This window comes from Triturus cristatus, chromosome 11 (assembly GCF_964204655.1).
Source record: "Triturus cristatus chromosome 11, aTriCri1.1, whole genome shotgun sequence".
NCBI lineage: Eukaryota > Metazoa > Chordata > Amphibia > Caudata > Salamandridae > Triturus > Triturus cristatus.
The window spans coordinates 643,458,512-643,481,634 of NC_140594.1; the positions used below are offsets into that span (position 1 = coordinate 643,458,512).

The following is a 23,123-nucleotide window of genomic DNA, read 5'->3' on the forward strand; positions in this document are numbered from 1 at the left end:
TCAGCGGGGGTAGGTATGGCCATGCATCCCGCTCTGTGTGAAGTAAAAATACTTCGCAACCACCATTCTCCTTCCACAGCGATGAGGCGGGTCTCAGCTTATCAATACCTTGAAGTGTCAGAAAACCGCCGAAGCAGCAGCCAGAAGAGCTGGGACCCTTTTGCAATGCGGGTGCCTCTGTATCACGTCTCCGGCTGACGTGAACAACATCACCACAAACTCCCTCCTCACGAAGAAAGCAGAGGCCACACGGGGGAAATCCAGGGAAACACTTTTATTGTCGGCAAATGCATTTCGGCCTGACGGCCTTCCTCAGTGCCCAAGCAGTGTTCAGGAGGTTTTGCAGTTCCGTTTGAAGTAAGCCCTGCTCCGATGTTATAGGACAATGTTGGCTCCGCCCCCACACAGGTTAAACTGCTCACACGAAGTAGCTCACGGGATTTGCGGTGAACTACTAGTCCCAGAATGCTGTTGGCTATCAGGTAGGTGATGCAGTGGGGTATGATGATATAAGATTGGTCGTACTGCGTGCCAAACAAACGGAGATTCTTCCAAAGCCAATGTCCTGCTGCGATGTTAATCAGGCGCTTCCCTGGGTCCCCGAACCACATCAACCTCTGTGCCATGGAAACCAATCAGCGGGGGTAGGTATGGCCATGCATCCCGCCCTGTGTGAAGTAAAAATACTTCGCAACCACCATTCTCCTTCCACAGCGATGAGGCGGGTCTCAGCTTATCAATACCTTGAAGTGTCAAAAAACCGCCGAAGCAGCAGCCAGAAGAGCTGGGACCCTTTTGCAATGCGGGTGCCTCTGTACCACGTCTCCGGCTGACGTGAACAACATCACCACAAACTCCCTCCTCACGAAGAAAGCAGAGGCCACACGGGGGAAATCCAGGGAAACACTTTTATTGTCGGCAAATGCATTTCGGCCTGACGGCCTTCCTCAGTGCCCAAGCAGTGTTCAGGAGGTTTTGCAGTTCCGTTTGAAGTAAGCCCTGCTCCGATGTTATAGGACAATGTTGGCTCCGCCCCCACACAGGTTAAACTGCTCACACGAAGTAGCTCACGGGATTTGCGGTGAACTACTAGTCCCAGAATGCTGTTGGCTATCAGGTAGGTGATGCAGTGGGGTATGATGATGTAAGATTGGTCGTACTGCGTGCCAAACAAACGGAGATTCTTCCAAAGCCAATGTCCTGCTGCGATGTTAATCAGGCGCTTCCCTGGGTCCCCGAACCACATCAACCTCTGTGCCATGGAAACCAATCAGCGGGGGTAGGTATGGCCATGCATCCCGCCCTGTGTGAAGTAAAAATACTTCGCAACCACCATTCTCCTTCCACAGCGATGAGGCGGGTCTCAGCTTATCAATACCTTGAAGTGTCAGAAAACCGCCGAAGCAGCAGCCAGAAGAGCTGGGACCCTTTTGCAATGTGGGTGCCTCTGTATCACGTCTCCGGCTGACGTGAACAACATCACCACAAACTCCCTCCTCACGAAGAAAGCAGAGGCCACACGGGGGAAATCCAGGGAAACACTTTTATTGTCGGCAAATGCATTTCGGCCTGACGGCCTTCCTCAGTGCCCAAGCATATATATATATATATATATAGGCTTCCAGGTTGCTTTTAGAAGCCTTCATTTAATCTGGATGAGAGGGTGTTTGATTTCAAGTATAAAAAGTCTTTTGTTCCTGTTACAGGTGCTACATCATAGCTGTGCCAGGAACTCTGTTAACTAATTGTAACAGCACCCCCAGATGAAGAGAGGGCTTTCAGGATAACACCCCAGAGGTATGAGAGCGTCCCTTTATTTATTTATTGAATTTAAATTTCATTTACATATGTGAAAGGGTAGACTAAAATGTTTGCCTGTCCTCCTAGGTGGTGGTGAAAAAGCCTTTCCGGTGAGGACAGCCACACTAATAAGATCTAGCTTTGGAGAAATATTACTATTTTCCATTCTACAAAACAGGCAATTTGATGTGTCGCCTTAAATGTTTATATGAACACTAGTAGGCGTTAGGTGGGTTTACAAATATTGCTTTGTGAGATAGGTTTATAAAAAATATGGTGGAGTAATAGAGTGAACAATAAGTTGTACCTCAGATCTTTCTCTTATTGGTACTGCAATAAGATCTGACAGTGTTTGGCAGTGTTCAGTAGAAGATCTGGAAAGAGTATGAAAATGTGAGAACAAAAGGATTTCTTTTTTAATATCTCCCTTTATTTCCATCTTTCTTTTTGTATATGCTTTTTCTTTCTTTTTTTTCTCTCAGCCCATGCAGTAGGCCAAATATGCTGTCTCTCAAAAGGGAGGAAAACTTGATTGTATATATAGCTAATGCTGAGGAATCTATAAGTAGAATTTATAATATTGTTTTTAATAAAATGAGTAAACTGATTGTTATATACAAGATCCTGTGTGTAAAAAACAACAATTTGTGAATATCACATCGAGAGAATATAAGAGGGTCTTGATGAAGATGGATTAATTTTTCAGTTCGATTGAAACGCGTCAACGCAACTTCTGACACAATTCGGTAGTTGACTGGTTCGACAGATACCGTAAGACGAGTGTGTATCAGGCTCCAGTCAACATCTTATTTGTCTAACGAATGTGTTACAGTTTATGACAAATTTAACTGTCTGGGGGGTTAGTTAGTATTGTTACTAGAAAAACAACGGTATCCCCTACTATTAGGGAATACAAGTATATGTAGGTGTGGTTTGATCTTATTTCATAAACATCGACTTAATGTTATATGTATCAATGTTTTAGATTTTTAATTTTGTAATGGTATACTTTTAATACATTTTGTATTGACTTCTATTTTGGACATTTTTCTTTGTGCTTACTGTTTGGGCTTTACTGTTTGCTAATTTTTCATATCTGTTGTTTGAATGACATGACATGTGATTGAGCTATGTGATTTTGTGTGCTAAGAAATCCAAAGAAAAACCTAGTTTTTGACCTTTAAAGGGTCCAACAGTATGAGTATGTCTGATGGCTTAACCAATTGCGACCCGAGGCATAAAGCCAGGGCACCCTTGAAAGTGCACAGCAGCACGCAGTGTAGTCAGACAGGTTGAAAAGACAAAAACCAGTGCTCATTCAGTTCCCGAAGAAGAGGTGCAACAAAGCAATGTACCACGCTTTCACAGCATACCAACACACGAAGTAGTGCTTGTTCCATTTGATTTTGAACTGTAACATCCATTGCGGAGCAGTACAAATAAAATCACAGTCCTTGCAATCAGGAGCAGTACAAGCGGAAGACCTCCAAGAATGCTTCAGAGTACGGAGTGTATAATGGATGGAATAACTCCCAAAACTGTCTGGAAGGTACTAACCAACCCAGAGCCGCCTGTAGACTTAATAAAGTGTGCTATTCCCTTAGTATCAAACATATTAAAAATATGATGTACCAGCTCCCCAAAAATACAGTGGAAAGTTAGTGCAGAGTAGCATCTGTATCTCTGAAGAGGACCTTGCAACTGGAGATCATACATTTCTTTAGCAGATGTTAAGGCCACATCTTTTTGAAATAACATGGCTTTCAGTTTGCTCAGAGCATAAAATCATATGTTTGAAAAATGTATTGAAGGCCAAAGCATTGCCTCCCTAACTGTGTTGGGAGGAGGAAACAGAACTTGAGTATATCAAGTAACTATGGAATTAACAGTCACCAGATAGGCAATGCCCGGTATTATTCCACAACAGCCTTGATCGTAAGCATCAAATAACTTTTATTGGAGAATAATCTGAAAACTGGACGAATCACGGTGGCCAGGGAACTTTCTAGTAACAAGAAAGATTCATCATGGAAGCATTACATGCCCTGTGAAGCGAAACGTCCTTGGAAACTGAGGAGCTACTTACAGTGTTCTTGCAGTCGAAACCGCTGAGAAAAACATAAGTTACCCTATTTCGACACCAAAATTTGAAAGGTAGCTCCAATACTGGTATATAAACCCTTCCCCTACCACTTCATATGTGCCTATTCGGTGGTGTTGTAGACAATAATGAAAATGGAATGTAAAAATTAGCAAAGCAATGTACCCGTGGATTATCCAATCCACGGACTGCGTTTTCGGAATGGTGAAAGGTAACTTCTCTAGCTTTTTGATGTGTAACATAGTATATCTTGTATCTTCATGTGCCATTGGTATCTGTTGTTTCGTCAGGTGATATGGAGAAAACAGGCTAGTGGCATTAATATGTTGCCACGCCACGTGGCCAGAACAGTGTGTTTGAAGCATCCAACTTAATAGCATGATAGACCTAAGGTGTCACTGCCTATGTTGTAATGCGGACTTATCTTGTTGTATAATGTCTATTGCAGATGACACTATGTTCCCCAAAGAATATATCCTAGAAGATAAAGTGGTCATACCGTTGTCAACTACTGCCAGAGCTTTTTATAAATTTGCGCTGTAGATTTCGCCACGTTTCTCAGCAACTTCTTGTTGAGAAACCTTCCCTATCTCATTGATTATCGCATATAAAAAAAGTGCTTTTGAAGTGGTTTCGAAGGAACGAATACAAAATATTGATTGTTCAGGTCATCAGATAGAAGGAACAAGTGTTGTTTTACCTGAGATAGTGTTGAAGTTTTTAGCCAAATAAGGCACACCTTCCCAACACTGTAAGTTGTCACCACCCAGATTGCCTGTAATGCATGCCAGGTCGATTAATTTTGAAACCTTCGGTGTCACCCAGGAATCGTGCCTGACACCTGTTAGTGTCTGGTGGCCTAACTAACCATCCTTTCCAATTGGGGTCTGATCAATTGTGTGTGCCATTACGTAGCATGGTATCTAATGTTTCCTACCTGCATTTTGTAAACTGTTGCCAGTTTTCAAAATGTGGGAATGCATGGCGTGTGCAAATCCTTTACATTGGCTATTCCAAGACAATATGTTTGTGCACAGCTTTGTTCAGAGAAATAATTTGTTGTGGTATAAGGCATGCCCTAAACAAAGCCTCAGTTCCCTGAACCTGCCAGTCTTTTGTCCCTCAAATTGATTTTACATCAATAGTGTCCCTCCAAAAGTCCAAACCCTGTTCGGATAGTGGAGACAGAAATGAAGCAGAGTATATCAGCTTAGTGTCGGTTAGCATATTTTTCTTTGCTGGTGATGGTGCAAGCCTATACTAATAATTAGCTGAGTCAGATGTATCGTGACCAGAAAATAGGCAAACTTTTGTGCAAATATTGTTTTCCTTCCCCGTGATGGTGTAGGACAATGCTCCCATTGTGTGTAATTAAAAATAGCACATGGAGTACTTGCTTTTGTGGAGAAAAAAATGGTGACCGTAATGTTGGAAACAACATATGTTGTCATAATTAGATGTACCATCATACAATGAATCAGTCAAAAACACAGTAGAATGCTCTACATATTCTAGCATTTCATGCACTGGATTAATATCCCAATCATCACAAACAGCACAAGGGGCAATGACATCGTTCAATGATAATTTAGATAAATATGGAATTTTGCAGCATTTCAGTAGGTCTATACATATCATTCGATACCCTATCCCAAACAATCCTATCAGGAAATGAAACGGCTGATATGTTCACGTGGCAGGTCTCTTCGTTCATGGTGTGATGATTCATGTGGTTTGAGGACCATGTTTACCAGTTGTACTGCAAAGTGTTCTGGAAGACGGTGTCCATTTAGAAGCAAGAAAAAGACTGTCACCAAACCAATCCAGAGGACTAGAAAAAGTAGCCCGACTGTAATCCAAAGATGTAACCATGGAGAAACGAGGGGGGGGGGGGGGGATGGAGAGTGTCACGCCTGAAGATGGCCGCTCCTTGAGCGAGCTCCTTCGGCCGTGTACCATAATCCTTGAAACATCCTGCGTCAATAGCCAAGAAGCACAAAAATGTTCGCTGGCACAGTGCATCGGCAGCCCAGAGCCTCCCGAAAAAGATACCCTGGCCTGAAACGGCAGACTCCGTGAGCCGTCCACGCACCTTGAAACACCGCTGCCGAAGAAAAGCCTAGTGTGCACACACAGAAAGACGAGACCATCCTCTGTGAGCCGGAGCAGCCCATGGGGAAAAGAGGCATCGGACCCTGGAACAAACCGCCCCCACACACAAATAAGTGAACCCGCCAGCATAGCGCCCAAATCGCTATATCTACCGCCCACCCGGGGGAGGTCCGTGCATGGGGGAAAACCTCCCCGCCGAGTCTGAGCGACCGATTCAGCGATGCGACCTTCCTGCATGGGAGGCCTGGCGCTACTCAGCTGCTGGGAAGAAAGGTGCTGGCGGGAGCATGCAGAGTTGGGGCGGCTTCGGCGGGAGTGAGGGCCGCGGTGCAGGAAGTCTGAGAGGCTGTGAAACCCTGCGGGACTAGATCACTGCTTCTCACACTGGGAACAGCCCAGACAGCAACAGGCCCTGGGAAAAGGTCACAGACACTGGCAAAGATCGCAGCAGAGAGCCAGCTGCACTCCACCCATGGCCTACAGAACGGCCAACACTCCGAGAGGGCCGTAGACCGAGTTCCGTCAACCTTCAAAAAGCATACTAGGTGGGGAACCCCCGGGGCGATAAGACCGCGACTCCGCCCAAACAGATATATTCAGCGCTATTTTGTATTGCTACACAAACCTGAGGGATAGTGAGGCACAAAACACCACAGGACCGAGGAATAATTATATAAGAATCAAGGGAGGCCTATGCACCACAACAGGGACCCTGGACAGTAATTAAAGGATAGGGAGCACAAAATTGCCAAGTCAAACCCGATGTAAGCGTTGAACTGGTGTACGGTGTATTGCAAGGCCCCCGCAGCACACACATCTGACTTAGCAGTTGGAATAATAATTTATTACATAGCAAACAATGAGGAAAACGGATAAAGTACAGTCCAAGCTACACTTTGATCACAAGAAAGTGGTGGGGTAGCGCTCAGAGGACCAAAATACTGTAGACACTGACACATCTACCCCAGATACAGACCCAACTGGCGACCTCAAACAAATTCTAACAGCTATGCAAACTACTCTGTCCAATATAGACGGCAAAATAGATGCACTGACATATAGGGTACACCGCATGTCGGAACGCCTGGACAAACACTCAGAAAAGATCGACATGGTGGAGGGGAAAGTGTGGGAAGCTGAAGATACACAGCAACAGGCCAGTGCTGCCCAGGAGAAAATGGAAAAAATCCTATCAGCCCTCCAAGCAAAGACAGAAGATTTGGAGGAACGCTCCCGCTGAAGTAATGAGAGAATAATGGAAATAGCGGATACGACAAACACAGGGATGATGGAACGATACAGTGAAAATCTGCTAATAGACCTGCTGGGCAGAGAGACTTTTTCGGAAGTCTTTATAATGGAACGGGCACATAGATCCCTGGCCCCCCCCCTCTGCCTCTGGAAGCTAGACCGCGGCCCATCATCGCAAAGCAACTCAACTACAGAGATCGCGATACCGCACTGCCAAGGGCCCGTGAATTGAATAGCTTGAGGCAAGAAGGAGTAGAGATATCCATTTATCCTGACTTCACACAGTAAGTCCAGGAGGCGAGAAATAAATTTCTGGCAGCGAAAAAAAGTTACAGTAAGAAAAAAACCTTATGCTATGCTTTACCCCGCCCGACTCAGAATCATTGATGAGGGAAGGAATAACATCTTCAATGATCCCAAAGCAAGTGAAAGGCCCCCAGAACCCACGGCGAAAATCACCACGAGGCGGACCAGACGAACAGGATCGAGCATCGGGAACTGAAGACTAGAAACAAAGACTGGACTGTGATCCCTGGAGATGGCTGAAAAGACAGTGCTACAAGCGAAAAAGATCTGGAAAACACAGATAAGTGATGATGGAATAGTTAGTTATAGGAACGCTTAAATGGGAAATTAAAAGGGTATAGATACAGATTGGGGAATCTGTAAACTAATGCAAAGATATGTTTGAATTAACAAACAAAATGATTTCCAATGCCAAATTTTTTTTTCAGGCTGACACAAATGCATATTAGAATGCGCCCATTCCCCCCCCCACCTAGTGCCCAAATACCAAGGTTTCGGCAGGCAGCTCTCACCCACACGTGTGCACCAAACCAAGTTTCTGTTTTTTGTTTGGGGAATGTTGGGGGTTGGGGGAAAGGGAACCGACCGCTGGGAAATGTCTCCGCTGCGATTGGGGCAATGGAGTGGGTGGGGGGAGGACAGGGGGAAAAGTTTGTGGAAAAAATGGTCAAAGGCACAAATGCAGATGTCATAAGCACAGACAAACTTGAGTCCCTACGACAGCACAATTACCCACTCGGAAACCATGATGTACAGAAGACAGTATGACACAAAACACCATACCCTTGACACTCTTGACTTGGATAGTGCGAGGCCTCAATAATTCACAGAAAATCAGGAAAGTACTCGCTTACCTTGATTGCCATAAAGTGGATGTAGCTTGTATTCAAGAAACCAATCCCACAAAATCCTCAGAACTTACAGTGGGTACTCGATGGGCATCCTCTTGAAAAGCCTCCTCTTGTTCCACATATGCTAGGGGGGTATTAATACTAATTAAAGGCGGCACCCCATTCACACTACACAAATCTATCACAGATGATCAGGGACGAAATATTATAACTCAAGGAAGCTTTGGAGGCACTATTTTGACCCTAGTAAACACTTACCCACTCAAATATTGATGATCCAGTATTTTTGGAACAAATTTGGGCAAAACTACGAACTCTGACACCAGCAGAAATAATTTGGGGTGGGGGCTTCAACACATGCTTAGACCCTGCAGTGGATAGATCCACTTGTACTGATAAATATAGAAAACAGGCCGCAAAAAACTCAAAGAGGGCATCGAAGAATGGGGAATGGTGGACATATGGCGACTGCGCCATTAGGGGCATGGAGAGGGAACATGCGTCTCCGCAACTCATAATACATGGTCTAGAATAGATTACTGGATAGCAACCCGCAAGGTTAGCACATGGACTGTAGCTGTAGAGAACTTGCCTAAGACCTTATCTGACCATGCACCAGTCCGCATGAAAATTGTGCTGCCAACACACACCCCTAGGCAGCTCACATGGCGCCTCCAGCCAGCTGCGATGCTAGACCAGGTGTTCCGAACTGAGCTTGGACAAGCTATTACAGAATACTTCAAACACAATGTGGGAACAGTGGACAGTGCCCGAATATTATGGGAAGCTTTCAAAGTAACAATACGAGGATTCTGCATATATAGACATGCGGGCTATTGAAATATATCAGACAGCAGCTAACAAAGGTAGAAGGGGACATCAAAACGTTAGAAACGGAATATGCATGGACTCTAAATCCCACATTGCTCGCAGACATCAGAAACAAACTTAATACGTACCATGAATTTGCAGATGATGAGGTGAAATACTTGACACGTAGGTATACGGCACGAATCTAAGGGGAGGGTGGACGCCCAGGTCGTACGCTAGCAAGCAGGAGATGACCAGTACACACCACATCCCACATTACACAAATTCTAGACGCACAAGGCACGCCACACTACAACACACCATCCATTATAAAGTGCTTTTCAGAGTACTATGCACGATTATACTCTACACAAGCGGGCACATCTGAGGAAGAAACTGATACATATCTAGACGATATAGCCTCGGCCTGGCTCTCTGATGAACACCAGGAATATATTTCAGTCACCCCATAACTGAAGATGAGGTAAAAAAGGCTATCAGTTCTCTCCTGAATAATAAACCCCCAGGGATGGATGGACTACCGGGCAAATTTTATAAAGAATTTAGCGATTTAATTATTCCCCACTTAACAGCGATGTATTCTGAAGCATTTGAAGAGGGTGCACTCCCGGCGTCATTGCGAGAAACACTGCTAATTACGCTACTTAAACCAGAGAAAGATCCCACCCAGTGCGACTCGTACCGCCCACTGTCCCTCATCAACTTAGATGCAAAAATATTAGCCAAAATCATAGCATTAAGAGTACAACCACAAATGCAAAAACTGGTCCTACCTGCTCTATAAAGATTTATTCCAATGCGATCAACAACACATAATTTACTAACTATCTTCGCAATGTTTTATCAACTACATCCAGATATATCAGCAGCCGCGGCCCTACTGGACGCAGCAAAAGCTTTTGATTTCGTGGAGTGGCCATTTATGCTCTCTGTATTGCGCAGGATGGGGTACCCTCAACCGTTCCTACGCTGGATAAAACTGCTATATACGGGTACGTGTGCAAGGCTCAGGATAAATGGTAATACCATACAGATCTATAGAGGAACGCGGCAGGGATGCCCACTCTCTCCGCTAATATTCACTCTGGCACTAGGGGCCCTAGCATGTAAAATCAGGCAAAAGCACGCAAACACGGCTCAGCAGTTCCAACTACGGCCTGTGAGCATATCTCTCTATGCAGACGATATGGTCTTATATACACGCTACCCAGCAGACAATTTAAATAAATTAATCAGGGAATACATTCGATTTGAACACCATTCATGGCTAAGTATAAATTAGACAAAATCAATGGTAATCCCTTTGACACCCCCCTTTGATAATCCCCACTAAATTATCCCCTACAGTGGCAAACGTAGCCGGATAAGTATTTAGGGGTGTGGATTCACCGAGACCCCGAGTTAGTAGTACGCGAAAATTATGGTACAGCCCTCACAAAATTAGAAGGCCAAATAGAAAAATGGATCAGACTACCACTATCATTATCTGATAGAATAGCAATACAGAAGATAGTGGTGCTTCCACGGTTTCGCTACTTATTCACAAACATCCCAGTGATGCTCAGACAACAGTTTTTTTTATAAAACTTCGCACATATATTGCCAAGTTAACATGGGCAGGAAAACAGCCAAGAATAGGATGGACAGAACTGACCAGACCATATACACAAGGGAGCTTTGGAGCGCCAGCTCTCCAACTCTACTACTTTTGCGCCCAGGCGCAACATGCGCACTACTGGATATAGCCGTATGCACATATACCTCACATAGCGGTGGAAAAGGAGAGCGTTCACCCGAACCCCCTTGTCGCTTACTTATAAAAACCAAGACAATGCACCCCACAAGCCAAAATTAACCCAGCCTGCTGCACGTCAGTAGCATGGCACATGCTGACAAAACGAGCAAAAGACCTTCCAGTATATATGTACCAGCGCTGCCCCTGCGACACCACCCACAAATAACAGTGACTCAAGAAATATGTTAATATTGCTTGGTGAAATGGGATTACGCGGAATTGGGGACATTTTCCCAGGTGGCCAGTTTATATCACAGGCTGATACCATGCTAGCAGCACATCGCACACCACTAAAACTATTTGGCTACTTTAGCTTATGGGTGGCATTGAAATACATCTACCCCACGTTCCCTAATGAACCACCAATACATAATGCACTCCAAATACTCTTAATATCACCCACACATCAGCGATTGGTAACAAATCTGTATATTGCGGCCCAGCGCGAACAATTTAGAGGGCAAGAACGGGCTTTGCAGAGATGGGAAGATACTCTAGGCAGCCCAAAATCCAAGGAGGATTGGGGATACAGCGGCACACTCACACAAATTCTCATGTCAAATTGTAATTTACGAATTATACATTTTAAATTCTTACAACAAGTATATTATACACCAACACAGCTACACAAATATGGCCTTCGGGACGACGATAGATGCACGCGCTGTAACGCCCAACAGGCAGACTTTTTACATATCGCCTGGGCATGCCCGCAGATTCAACCCTATTGGCAAACAGTGACAAATACCCTGACGGAAATGCTAGCTGAACAGATACCTAACTCACCTCAAGTCTGCATATTGGGGATATACAAAATCAAGCCGATCAGAAGAAGCAAACTGCTAGCTGTGGCATTGCTGCTGGCTAAAAGAAGAGTAGCCATAAAATGGGGGAGTAGACAGGCACCACAATGTAAAAATTGGATAACAGACATGACCTATTGCAAAGAACAATTAGGATACTATGCGGAAGAACTACCAGAGACATCTCGCTCTAAAGATTTCTGGGACCCGTTCATGCAGCATCTAAAGTCCACACAAATAGATGAATAACTACTTACTATAGAATAGACAACTGTTATACTAGTATCACTTTTCAGAGAATGTAATACTTACCTAAAATGTTATGGATTGTAATGCAAGTATTTTCTCTTTTCTTCTTTTCTTTTTTTTCTCTCTCTCTTTTTTGTTGTAACATGTAAGAACTGCAACTAATGTGGACTGCACAGATATGTAAATAACATGGCACTTAAGTCATGCCTCGTCTGCTGGTGATGTGGACTCACAAAAATGTTGATGTCACACAGTGCAAGCTGTTTAAACTGTATTATGTGTTTGACCATCAATAAATAAATTTAAATACATTTTTAAAAAACGTGGAGAACCAATGTATGTCCTTTTGGGCCAAAGATAGAAAACACGCGCTTTCAGCCTGAATGGTAGAGGCAGTGGTGGGTCTGATGCCTCTGAGGAGAAGTCATCAAAGTCGATGAAGTAGCCAGAGGCCGTCCGATTTACTTTTGGCAGCTCAGCAGGTTTTGTAGAACTGGGAAATGATGAGATCTATGGAACCTTGACGTAGACCTTATTCTTGTTTGGATTCCAAATTGAAATCTATATTTTTGTACTAGTGGACCGTACAGTTGTAGTAGTGGTAGCAGCAGGTAGAAGACATACTTCTTTGTATTTATTGTAGTTTCTTGTTGGAGAAAGGTCGCTTTATTCAATATTAAAGCTTCCGTATGAACTTCCTGCACGGTAGCATGGAGGAGGCAGGTAGCTACCCAGGAGCCGACGTGGCTTACTGTTGAGAATCAGCCACATAATGTGGTCTGATCAGATCTGTAGGGACGAACCTTTTGTTTCTGGAGCCGGCAAGGTGCGGGAGAAGTACAGTTCTGGTACCTTCAACAGACAGGACAAGAACAGGCGCTCTGCAAGATGTCCCAAATTCTTTCTTGCACACAATCTTTTCCATGACCAGATTCCCAACCTTCAGGATCCAGCCAGGCATTGCAGGTTTTTCCTTCACTTCCCCAGTGGCGGTGCGTTTTACTTGATTGTTGCTTTGTTCATCAAAACGTTGTTTAATTCCTGTAAAACAGCCAAACATTAAGTGATGTCAAATTGTGTTTCCACCACCACTGTGCTGGGATTGCTGAGGTCTGGGACCCACATCTTTATACCACACAGGATTTAATAGGGAGTTCGACCGCCCAGGGATTTTCTAGACAGGTTGTTGGATGCTCTCTGGACTCCATTTAGTTGATAGACCCAACTGCAGACTGAGCTTAGTACCCTAGCGGTTAAAGACTGCTTTAAGTCACGTTTTTTTCTCTCCATTACCAAATTTCTCTAAGGATGATAAGGGGAGGGGGGGGGGGGGAGTAGCGCAAAGTCACACCCACACTTCCCATGGCCTCTTGGTATGCCCATGAGCCAACGCCGGACCCTGGTCATAATGCAATGTGCAGAATGCGAATGTCCCGATGACGACTTGCAGGTTCCTTTTAACAGTTCTGGAGTCAGCCGACCGATGTGGCTATACCCACAGGAATCAAGAACAGGAATCCACCGCTACCAAGATGTACTTGTAAGTCCCATCTGATTGCAGGGGACCACAGTGGTCCACATAAACAAAAGCGAGAGGCTTGTTTGAAATCAGCTTAGGCGTTTGTGGTGGACGTCCCACGGTGGAGCCTTTCATCTGCTGGAAGATTTTGCATTTAAGGATAAAGACCTTGGTCTGTTTATAAGGACCGGGCCACCAGTAGCATTGCTGCAATAATGAAATTGTAGCAGCCACTCCTGCGTGTGCAGATGACAGACCCTTATGTGCAGCTAAGATTAAACTCAACCTGCGATCAGTGTTTGGTATGGCTCTATTCCCCCATTCCAGGAATGTGAGCATATGGCATGTTTTGTGCATCTAACTTGTAGGAGTACTTGAGAGGACAGCCTTTTTGCAGGTGGGGGCAGTTGCATTCAGCATTGACAGCCACCATGATGTCTCTGTCTATCTTCGTACTTGAACAAGTGATCACAGCAACTGCAGCAGTGCAACCTGTTGCAGCTTCATCAGCCACGGAATTCCATGCAAGGTGTACACCAGCACGTTGATGACTCAATGTATGTATTACATGAGTCTGTGGCAAGCATTCTTTCAGCTTTGCCACTTGTTCCCAAAGCAGATTCTGCAATCCTTTGAATTTCTGAACCCATTCTGGCTCTAATGTAGATATTGATTATATGACTGGACTCAATGTATGTATTACATGAGTTCATGGCAAGCATTCCTTCAGCTTTGCCACTTGTTCCTAAAGCAGCTTGTGCAACCCTTTGACTCTCTGAACCCATGCTGGCTCTAATGTAGATTTTGATTATATGACTCAACACAGTAATATGAATTGCACACAATAAGTGTGGGGAATCCGGGATCCGTATTTCTTAGTGCCAGAAGTAGAGCCTTCAGTTCTGCCAGTTGTGCTGTGAAGTCACCAAACGACTGCGTGTAGGTTTTCTCAGGATGGAATTCACCATTGTGCATACGCCCTATCACAACTGCGCACGCCGCTTAGTATCGGTGCTTGGTCCCTACTGCAGGCTGAGCAGAACCATCAGTGTGTATAATGTAATCATAGCATTTGTAAAGGCATTATTTCACTAGGCAGAGGATATTCTTGTTCATACTGTAAAAAGGCTAGTGTCTGTAGTCAAACCTACAGTCTACATCTGTTACGGATAGTGAGTTAGCCCATTGTATCCATCGTGGATGTAATGCTTTGGTGTTTGGCATGCTTGCTCTAGTGATGGCCTCTAAGGCTAGCACTGGGGTAATTACAATAATGTGTTATCCTTGAGCCAGGGCTTGCTCTATACCACTGCAATCTGTACTGCTGTCAGCACTTTTTCAGTTGGTGAAAAATGCATTTCAGCATCAGTGTACACATGCAATTTATATGCAATTGATGCGGATCACCAGGTTTGTGGTGTTTACATGTGTGTGTAAGCGTTTTGAAGCTATCATATCCGCTTGTAAGGAACAAAAGATATGTGTTCCTGAGTCCAATGTGTGCAGGAAAAATCTGGATGTATGAGGTCATAGAATGTTTTAATCTGTTCTGCTTAATCTGGAATAAAAATTCTGCCAAAATTAAAAAATCCCAAAATGAAGTGTTATCACTTCAACGCTGTTGGAGGTTTAAGTAGCACACATTTCTCTAAGAAGTGTGTCGCAAGGCTTTTGCCTTCACTTGACAGTTTATATCCCAGAAAAAGGACATTGAGATGTGAAATTTCAGATTTTTTTAAATTAAATTTGTAGCCCATGTGAGTGAACCCCAGAACTATGCGGGCTGCTCTTGTCAAGTGCTTTGAAAGGTCATCATCCGTTAAGTAAACGTCATCGACATAGGAAAATGCCTGGTCATCTAATTATTGTAGTAGCTCTGTTGGTCTGGCTGAGAACAGCCCAGGGCCATTCTTATACCCCTGGGCAATCGACAGAACTGCCTCTGAAAGCCTAGCACACTGAAGGTGGTCAAATATCTGCTTCTAGGTGCTATATTTTAGCAGAAGAAACCATTGGAGGTATAAAGTGTTGTTTTGTATTTCTTCCGCACTGTGTTGTTCATTAGTGCGGCACTGTGTGTATTTTGTACTGCAAATGTGCGAGGTGCTGTGTTTAAATGCCTAGAGTCCTATACTAGACTATATGAATGATCTGATTAAATTACGGGAAACAACAGTTTATTCATGGAAGAGGTGCGATTTTCTATCACATATTGGTATTCAAGTTGTCAGAGGATTCCCCATATATGTTTTTTAGCTTCCTCCTTAATTGGTTATTGTCTTTGAGGTTGTGGGGTTGTCCTCAATGGTATTTCATAATAAGAGTAACCATCATCCCACCCCACATGGCTGCGGTATAACGCTGGAGCTAGCGCCCACTCCTTGGTGTATGAGTGTTTAACTGATTCTGGAATGAGGTCAGAGAAAACATGTAAAATTGCCTTTTCCACATTTGGGCACTTCATTGCGAAATCAGGTGGCCAATCCTTTTTCGCCAAAAGAATATTGTAACCCTGAGTTAAGTCCTCCGTAACAGAACATTAATGTTTCTAGGTACATCACCACCCAATTACAACTGTAATTCCCATAGACGATACAGGATTCTTACTCTAGTATCTGGCGATTCCACCGTGATATACCCTTTTCGCACTACTCCCACCAGACAATCCATCAGGTTCTGGTGAACTATCATGACTTCTGCTGCGTTGTCTAGCATGGTCACTGCCCATTCCACGCTCAGAAGCAGAGTTGTCGATATCTGGGGCATGCTGACCTTAAGTCTGGCTGCCTTCTTCTTTCTGAATTGAGACTTGGAAGGCTTCAGTTCTTCTTCATGTGTAATAAAGTAATCAGACAAGCTCTGTGAGTCCTTCGGTTTCAAGTAATCTTCAGATCTGCATTCTGACCGTCCACCTCTCTCCGAATGTTTATCGGATGAATCCTGAAAGGCACGCGATGAACGTGTATCAGTATCCTGATACCTGTCAGGCAGTCTAATGTTATCACAGGTACGCAGGCTATCGCATTTCTCAGTGGCTTACTGTTGAGGACACCCACCCGTGACTTTGTTTTGTCTTTAGTTTTTTACTTATTGTCCCACTTCTTCTTTGATGAAGAATCAGGTGCTTGCTTAGGGTTATCCTTTTCAGAATTACCATTTAATTGAGGCTTGCTCCCAAATTATCTCTACCTAGCATAGCATAGGTTTTTTCGACAATTTTCGGTAATTTGACCACCTGCTGTGTAGGACCCAAATCCTGTATGCACTGGCGTATAGCCAGCGCTGCTGCCTATCTTTTTATGTTACTTAACGAACAAGTTACTTATCTTCGGTAACGCATTATCTGGTAGAGAGTCTGTCTAGCTGCAGATTCCTTACCTTTGAATTTCCCTGGTGTCAGGCTGGATCCGGAAACCTTTGCTGAGCAATACCCCTTGCGCGCGCCGTTGGGTGGCTCCATGAAGCTCCACGTGAAGTTGTCCGCGTCGTTAGTATTGGTTATATTGTTGTGGTACCTATATAGGCGCCATCCGGGCACACGGACGTCAGTACTTTTCGTTTTTTTCCATGCCAGAAGAGCAGAGCCACGAAGTAACTGACGTAGTTGTGTGCAAAACTAGGGTCATGAACAGGGTAGTATCCCTAGCCTTACTAATTAGTCCACACAACGGGGAGGCATGGGTGCGGCTGTAAGGAATCTACAGCTAGATAGAGTCTCTACCAGATAATGAGTTACCGAAGGTAAATAACTTGTTCATCTGATAGAGACTTTGAGATGCTGATTCCTTGCCTTTGAATTAGATACCCAAGCCATACCATCCCTGCAGTGGGCTGTGGACCACATACCTCAAACTAGGAAGTCCTGCAGGACTGAACGGGCAAAAAGCCTGTCTCTACAGACTTGATTGTACAGGCAGTAATGTTGGGCGAACGTGTGCAATGATGCCCACGTTGCTAGCTGACAGATGTCTAGGACTTGGACACCCCGAGCCAAGGCCCAGCCTTTCCGCTGGTGGAATTGGCCCTTAATCCTTCAGGAGGCAGCTTCTTTGCCAGGGCACAGCAGATCTTAATGCAGAAAACAACCCAGCGAGAGATGGTCCTTTTCTGCAAGGACCTTCCCTTCTTAGCTCCCACGTACCCCATAAAGAGTTGGTTGTCCACCCAGAACTCTTTAGTGCGGTCAAGGTAGAACAACAATGCTCTTTTTGGGTCTAGTTGGTGGAGACACTCTTCTTCCTTAGAGGGATGCGGGGGAGCAAAGAAGGTGGGCAATGTGATGGATTGACCCAGATGGAAGGGTCACAACTTCTGGCAAAAAGGAATCCTGGGTGCAAAGCACCACTTTGTCAGGAAAAGACATCAGATAGGGTGGCAAGCAAGATAACTCCTGCAACTCACTCACCCTCCGGGCAGATGTAATCGCCACTAAGAAGGCTGTTTTGATGGCCAACAGCAGGAGAGGATAATTGTGTAAAGGCTCAAAGGGAGCACATATCAGGTAGGTGAGGACCAAATTTAGGTTCCACTGCGGCATAACAAAGAGCATGGGTGGAAACAAGTGGGCCAGCCCTTTTAGAAATCTATGTACAATAGGAGACTTAAAGAGATAGGGCTTGTCTGGCAGTCGCAAAAAAGCAGACAGAGCAGACACTGCACGTTCTCTTCAGAGGCCAACAAATCTAACCAAGGTTCTCCTCACTGCTGAAAGAGACCTTGCACCACTTCCGACTGGAGACGGCAATCATGATCCGCTAGGCATCGACGGCTGAGTTTGTCTGCCATGGCGTTCAGAGAACCTGCCAGGTGTTGAACCACCAGGGTTATGCCCTGCTGTTCCAGCCATGTTCAGAGATGCAGGGAATCTTGACAAAGGGTCCACGACCCCACCCCGCCCTGCTTGTTGTATTACATGGCGGTGGTGTTGTCCATGAGCAGAGGGAAGAAATGTCTTCAATGCCAACCAAATCGCTCGAAGCTCCAACAAATTTATGTGAAGCCCCCGACACCGCCGGAAACCAGTGTCCCCTGATCTCCACCTCTCCCAGATGGCAGCCCCATCCCAGAAGTGACGCATCTGTCACGACTGTGAGATATCTGGTTGGGGAAGTAAGAGGAGTCTGCCATTCCGTGCCTAGAGTGTCGACGCTCCTTACCTCCTTCGTCGACGGACAATATTCAAGGTGAAGACGAAGTCCGCTTGGACTTCTTCTTCTTCTTCTTGTGCCTCTTCCCCGAGTGTCCCGACAACCTCGAGTGGGATGAAGAGGACTTTGGGCAACCTCCTCTTCCTCGATCAGGAACTCCGCGGAGTCTCGGTGTCAGTTGTTGGGCCACAAGGAGTTTCAAAGCCTGCTCCCTCAAGGTCTTAGGAGCCGTGGCCCGACAGTCTGAGCACGAATTTGGATCATGGTCGCGCTCGAGACACCATAGGCATACGAGGTGAATGAATTGCAGAGAGGGTAACACAATGTGAATAGATCCTTTGAAAGGTCCAAGCATGAAAAACCTACAGCCAATACACAGGATTACCTCCTCAGCTGAGTAGGATAGTCCCAACCACCACAGACGTATCTTGTTAGGAGGTAAATAGGGGGTCTCTGAGAAGGCACAATAGAACTACTCAGGAGATCCATTAAATAAGAACCAAACCAATGTTGTATGCAATGTCTTGTAGTTTCCCACTTTCCAGAAGGAACTGCACATTTGTTGGGCAGCATAAACGTATGGTTGGTGCCAGACTGATTCTATGCACCCCCACAGGATATGTCATCTCAGAGATCAGCTAGCTTACAGTGTCACCAGATGCACCCCTAAAGCTAGACGTGTAACAAATGGTTTTGGCGACCGCAGAACATGATAACCCTGAACCCCGGCTTGTGGTAACAGATCTAGAATGCTTTTGTTCAGGCACTTGTGCTCTCTCGGTCTCAGAGAAGAATTCAAGGAATACACAATGGAGCGTTTTCAATATTTATTGAACCAAGGTGATTCTTGTATAGAATATATGTGATGCAATGATAAATAGACAGAAGCAGATGAAAGGGATCAATAATATAGAGACAGTGAACCAGTAGCGTAACGATAATTGAGGGGGGCCCCCCCTGCAAGGTACGTGGAGGGGCCCCTTCTGTACTCTATTAGGTGCTCCCTGGCCGAAGTGCAGTGCTGAGGGGGCCCCCTGGAGCTTGGGGACCCCCCCGCACTGCGGGGGATGCGGGGGCCTGTGTTACGCCCCTGCAGTGAACAGAATGCACAGCTCCACCATCTTGCTAAAACAATGTATATATGCAGGCATATAAAAAATATATATATATATATATATATATATATATATGCATTTATAAGTCGTACTCCCACTATGCGAACTTGGTGTGTGTGTGCGTTCTGCCAAGAACCCACAATCTGGTTGGTCCAACTCCATTACCTAAAGGGAAAGAATTTAAGTCCCTGTCTTGGTCACGAGCTGCACATCCCTAGCCGAATGATCGAGAATAGCTGGGCTGAGGATTCAGCTCGTGGTGACCTCACAATCAGCAAAGTGCTCTTCTGCCTAAACCCGGAAATACTTGTTTATTTATAATGAAACGCACCCTTGCAAGACGGTAGGCAGGTTGGCATTGTTATGGTCTATAGATAGCTATGTTTCCTCGATGAAAATTAGACTGGCATTTGAACAATGCGTGTCAAGGCCTTGTACGTGGTGTTCAAGGAGTTGTGATAATGTTCTCACTAAGTGGAATCTATAACCGAAGCAGTTTCAAGGAAACTAACCCAATACTGTCACGCACGCAAATGTGTGAAAGGGAAGGTAGCTTAGGAAACATGTGCATGGTGAAAAATGGCAGATTTCTTCTCAGGCCTAACTAATACCCCTGACAATACACCCAAACCCTGGTAATATAAAGATCTCAGCATTGAGCACTTTCCCCCTCCCAGCAGTGGCCTATCAATGGCAGTGAGCTCCAGCAGCCTTTCCCATCAGTGTTTTCTTAGTAAAAAAAGGACTATAGCAGGGAGCATGAAGCAGTAATGCTTTAGTCTGCGCTATAGGGCCCGGCATTGTATCATACCTCTGAATAGTGCCCCAGAAGGTACCTTGCCAATGCCATAAGATTCCAGGAAAGTTTGTTTTCCCCAAACAGTGCCCCATCAATGCTACAGTACTACTAAAGCACTGTGAGCTTTCTGGGATCTTTAGGCCTTCAGGTGAGCATCCTACATGGCTTAGTAAAAGTCCACCTCACTCACCAGCTTCATCAATTGTGCAGTGATACACTTTTTCCCAGTTGTATTTCCCCAAGTTCACAGGCTGGAGCACCCACGGGTCCGCAACCAATTCCTTCAAGGTCAACCGCTCCAGTGGTTCTGGGTGCAGGAGATGGGAGATCAGGTCCATTAAATCTGAAAAAACAATTGGCAAACAGAGACAGTGATGTGAGAAGGCTGGAGGACTTCATTGATTACGATGCAGTCTGAGTCCCCTGGGGCAAAGAAAAGCAATTTAGCACAAGTCTGAAACATGGGATAGGTATGATGTAAAACATGGGAAAGGAGTGTTTAAACTACAGAAGGCCAAGAGAAATGCAGTGAGAATGATGAATTAAGAAGAGTGACCCTCACAAATGATTCTTTACAAGAGGGAATGGTTACATGGCTGTGGAGACTCAAACGTCCATTCATCAGAGAGGGAGAGTAACAGGGCACAGAACATGATTTGCCGAACATGGAATGAATTCCGGTCCATTGCCATGAAGAGGAGCCCCCTGCTTGTACATAAAGAGTTCAATATAATCCCTCTGCACAATCTATGGAACCTTACTGTACTAAGGTTCACACTGTATCTGAACAGTGGCCCAAGACTGAAATCTTGAAAGCACTGTCCTGCCCAACAGTTGTGTAAAATAAGTACTAACTAAGCAAATATTTCTGTCCCTAAATTAGTTTGATTGTAGTATTAGTCTAATTTATCAGATGGGTGGAATCTTGCACTATATTTGCAGGATGGCTAGTACAGTGACAAATCATGGTCAATGATGAATGAACATTGAAGAAATAGCTTTGGACACATATTAATGTTGGTTAAAATGTATACAGTTTCCTCTGGAGATTGTTAATCTTTTAAGTATCCAAGCAGTAAACTCAATCCCTAAAGGTTTTGTTTAAAAACTTTATTTATAATTTTGGTTCTGCACAAAGGGAATATAAATGAGTGCAATCACTTAAGTACACTTCAGGTAATCAAATGTTATCCTTTACATGCTAATAAAAATTTCTGGATATAAATTAGTAAGAACACAACATGAAGATCTATGCCATCTGTTATGTTAGAGCACATTGAGTCATTCCGTTTCTGAAATACTAGATTGGGAAGGGGAAATCCTGGTTAGGCCAGTCATTCGTATTAATTCTTGTGCCGCTGTTAGGGGAAAATAGTCAATGAAATCTCTCTTTATATACGTTTTAAATACTAGCCATGTTGCATCAAATTTGCGGGTATTGTCATGATTTATTACTGACAGTTTCTTCATGGCATTAATATTCCATACTTTATTCCACCAGCGGTGCATGGGGGAGTTGTTTGTTATTTCTAAACTTGGGCCAGGGATATCTGGGTAGAAATTAAGAGCTGTGATATTAAATTTCCTATGGAGTAGTGAGCGGAAAGACACTGTTTCTGTCTGTGCCTCCCAGAAGCACTACCACAGGTTGCAGTGGTAGTGTGTTCCCGTAATCTGGTTAATGTGTGACAAGATTTCTTTCCAGTAAGTCTGGATGTGTAAGCATTTCCACTACATGTGCAAAAGGTGTACCTCTCCCCACAATTTTTCCAAAAAAAGCTTGAAGCTTTCGTGCATTGAATGTATGTGAGTGGGCGATAAGTACCCCTGAGTTAACAATTTATTAGCATTTTCTTTAGGTGGACGCATCCCGATGTCTTGGCTGCCCAATGCCATATTTTCACCTGGGTCCTTTCCAGATTCTCTTAGCTTAGGTCTCTTTCACAGTATTGGACATACTTGTGCGAGGATGTGTGTTATGTGTAGGTCCGAAAAAACTCGTCATAATCATGTCACGCCCTTACGGACCGGTTTATTGGCATACAGATTTTCTAAAGGGGATTTGTCCATGCCAGTTTATGAGCTTAACCATTGTAGGAGATGTGTTATTCAGAAGTAGTCCCGCCTGTCCAGGCACCAGTTCCATAAGAGTTTTTAATATTATCCTGCAACTCACAATTGACGCACTGGTGCTATGCAACTCTGACTAGATGTAACAATAATTAGCGCATAAATGTCTCTGCCCAAAAGAAAACCCTTCAATACCCTGAATTTTCTACTGCAGTAGATGTGACAAGATCCTAATTCAGAGGGGATGTGGGCATGGAGTTCAATAATTTGTAGAGCGATCTTGGCATCCATCGGAACATATGCTACAGAAGGTACTTAACGTTTTATTCGAATTAATACTATTCCTCCAGCAGTTATTTCCCTTTGAAAGATTA

The 23,123-nt window shown here is 44.5% G+C and overlaps 1 protein-coding gene across 2 annotated transcripts in view; it reads right to left on the bottom strand.

Moving 5' to 3' along the window:
* PASK (PAS domain containing serine/threonine kinase) overlaps nt 1-23,123 on the bottom strand; it is a 1,318,755-nt gene that overhangs the window by 34,738 nt on the left and 1,260,894 nt on the right. The window contains exons 17-18 of one of the 2 annotated variants that reach the window (XM_085634145.1): nt 20,870-21,022; nt 8,425-8,545 (exon numbers count right to left, since the gene is read on the bottom strand). In XM_085634145.1, the coding sequence (XP_085490271.1) occupies nt 8,457-8,545; nt 20,870-21,022 (242 nt within the window). In that variant the 3' untranslated portion in view covers nt 8,425-8,456. The remainder of the gene's footprint in view (nt 1-8,424; nt 8,546-20,869; nt 21,023-23,123) is intronic. The other variant, XM_085634144.1, reaches the window with a different exon arrangement.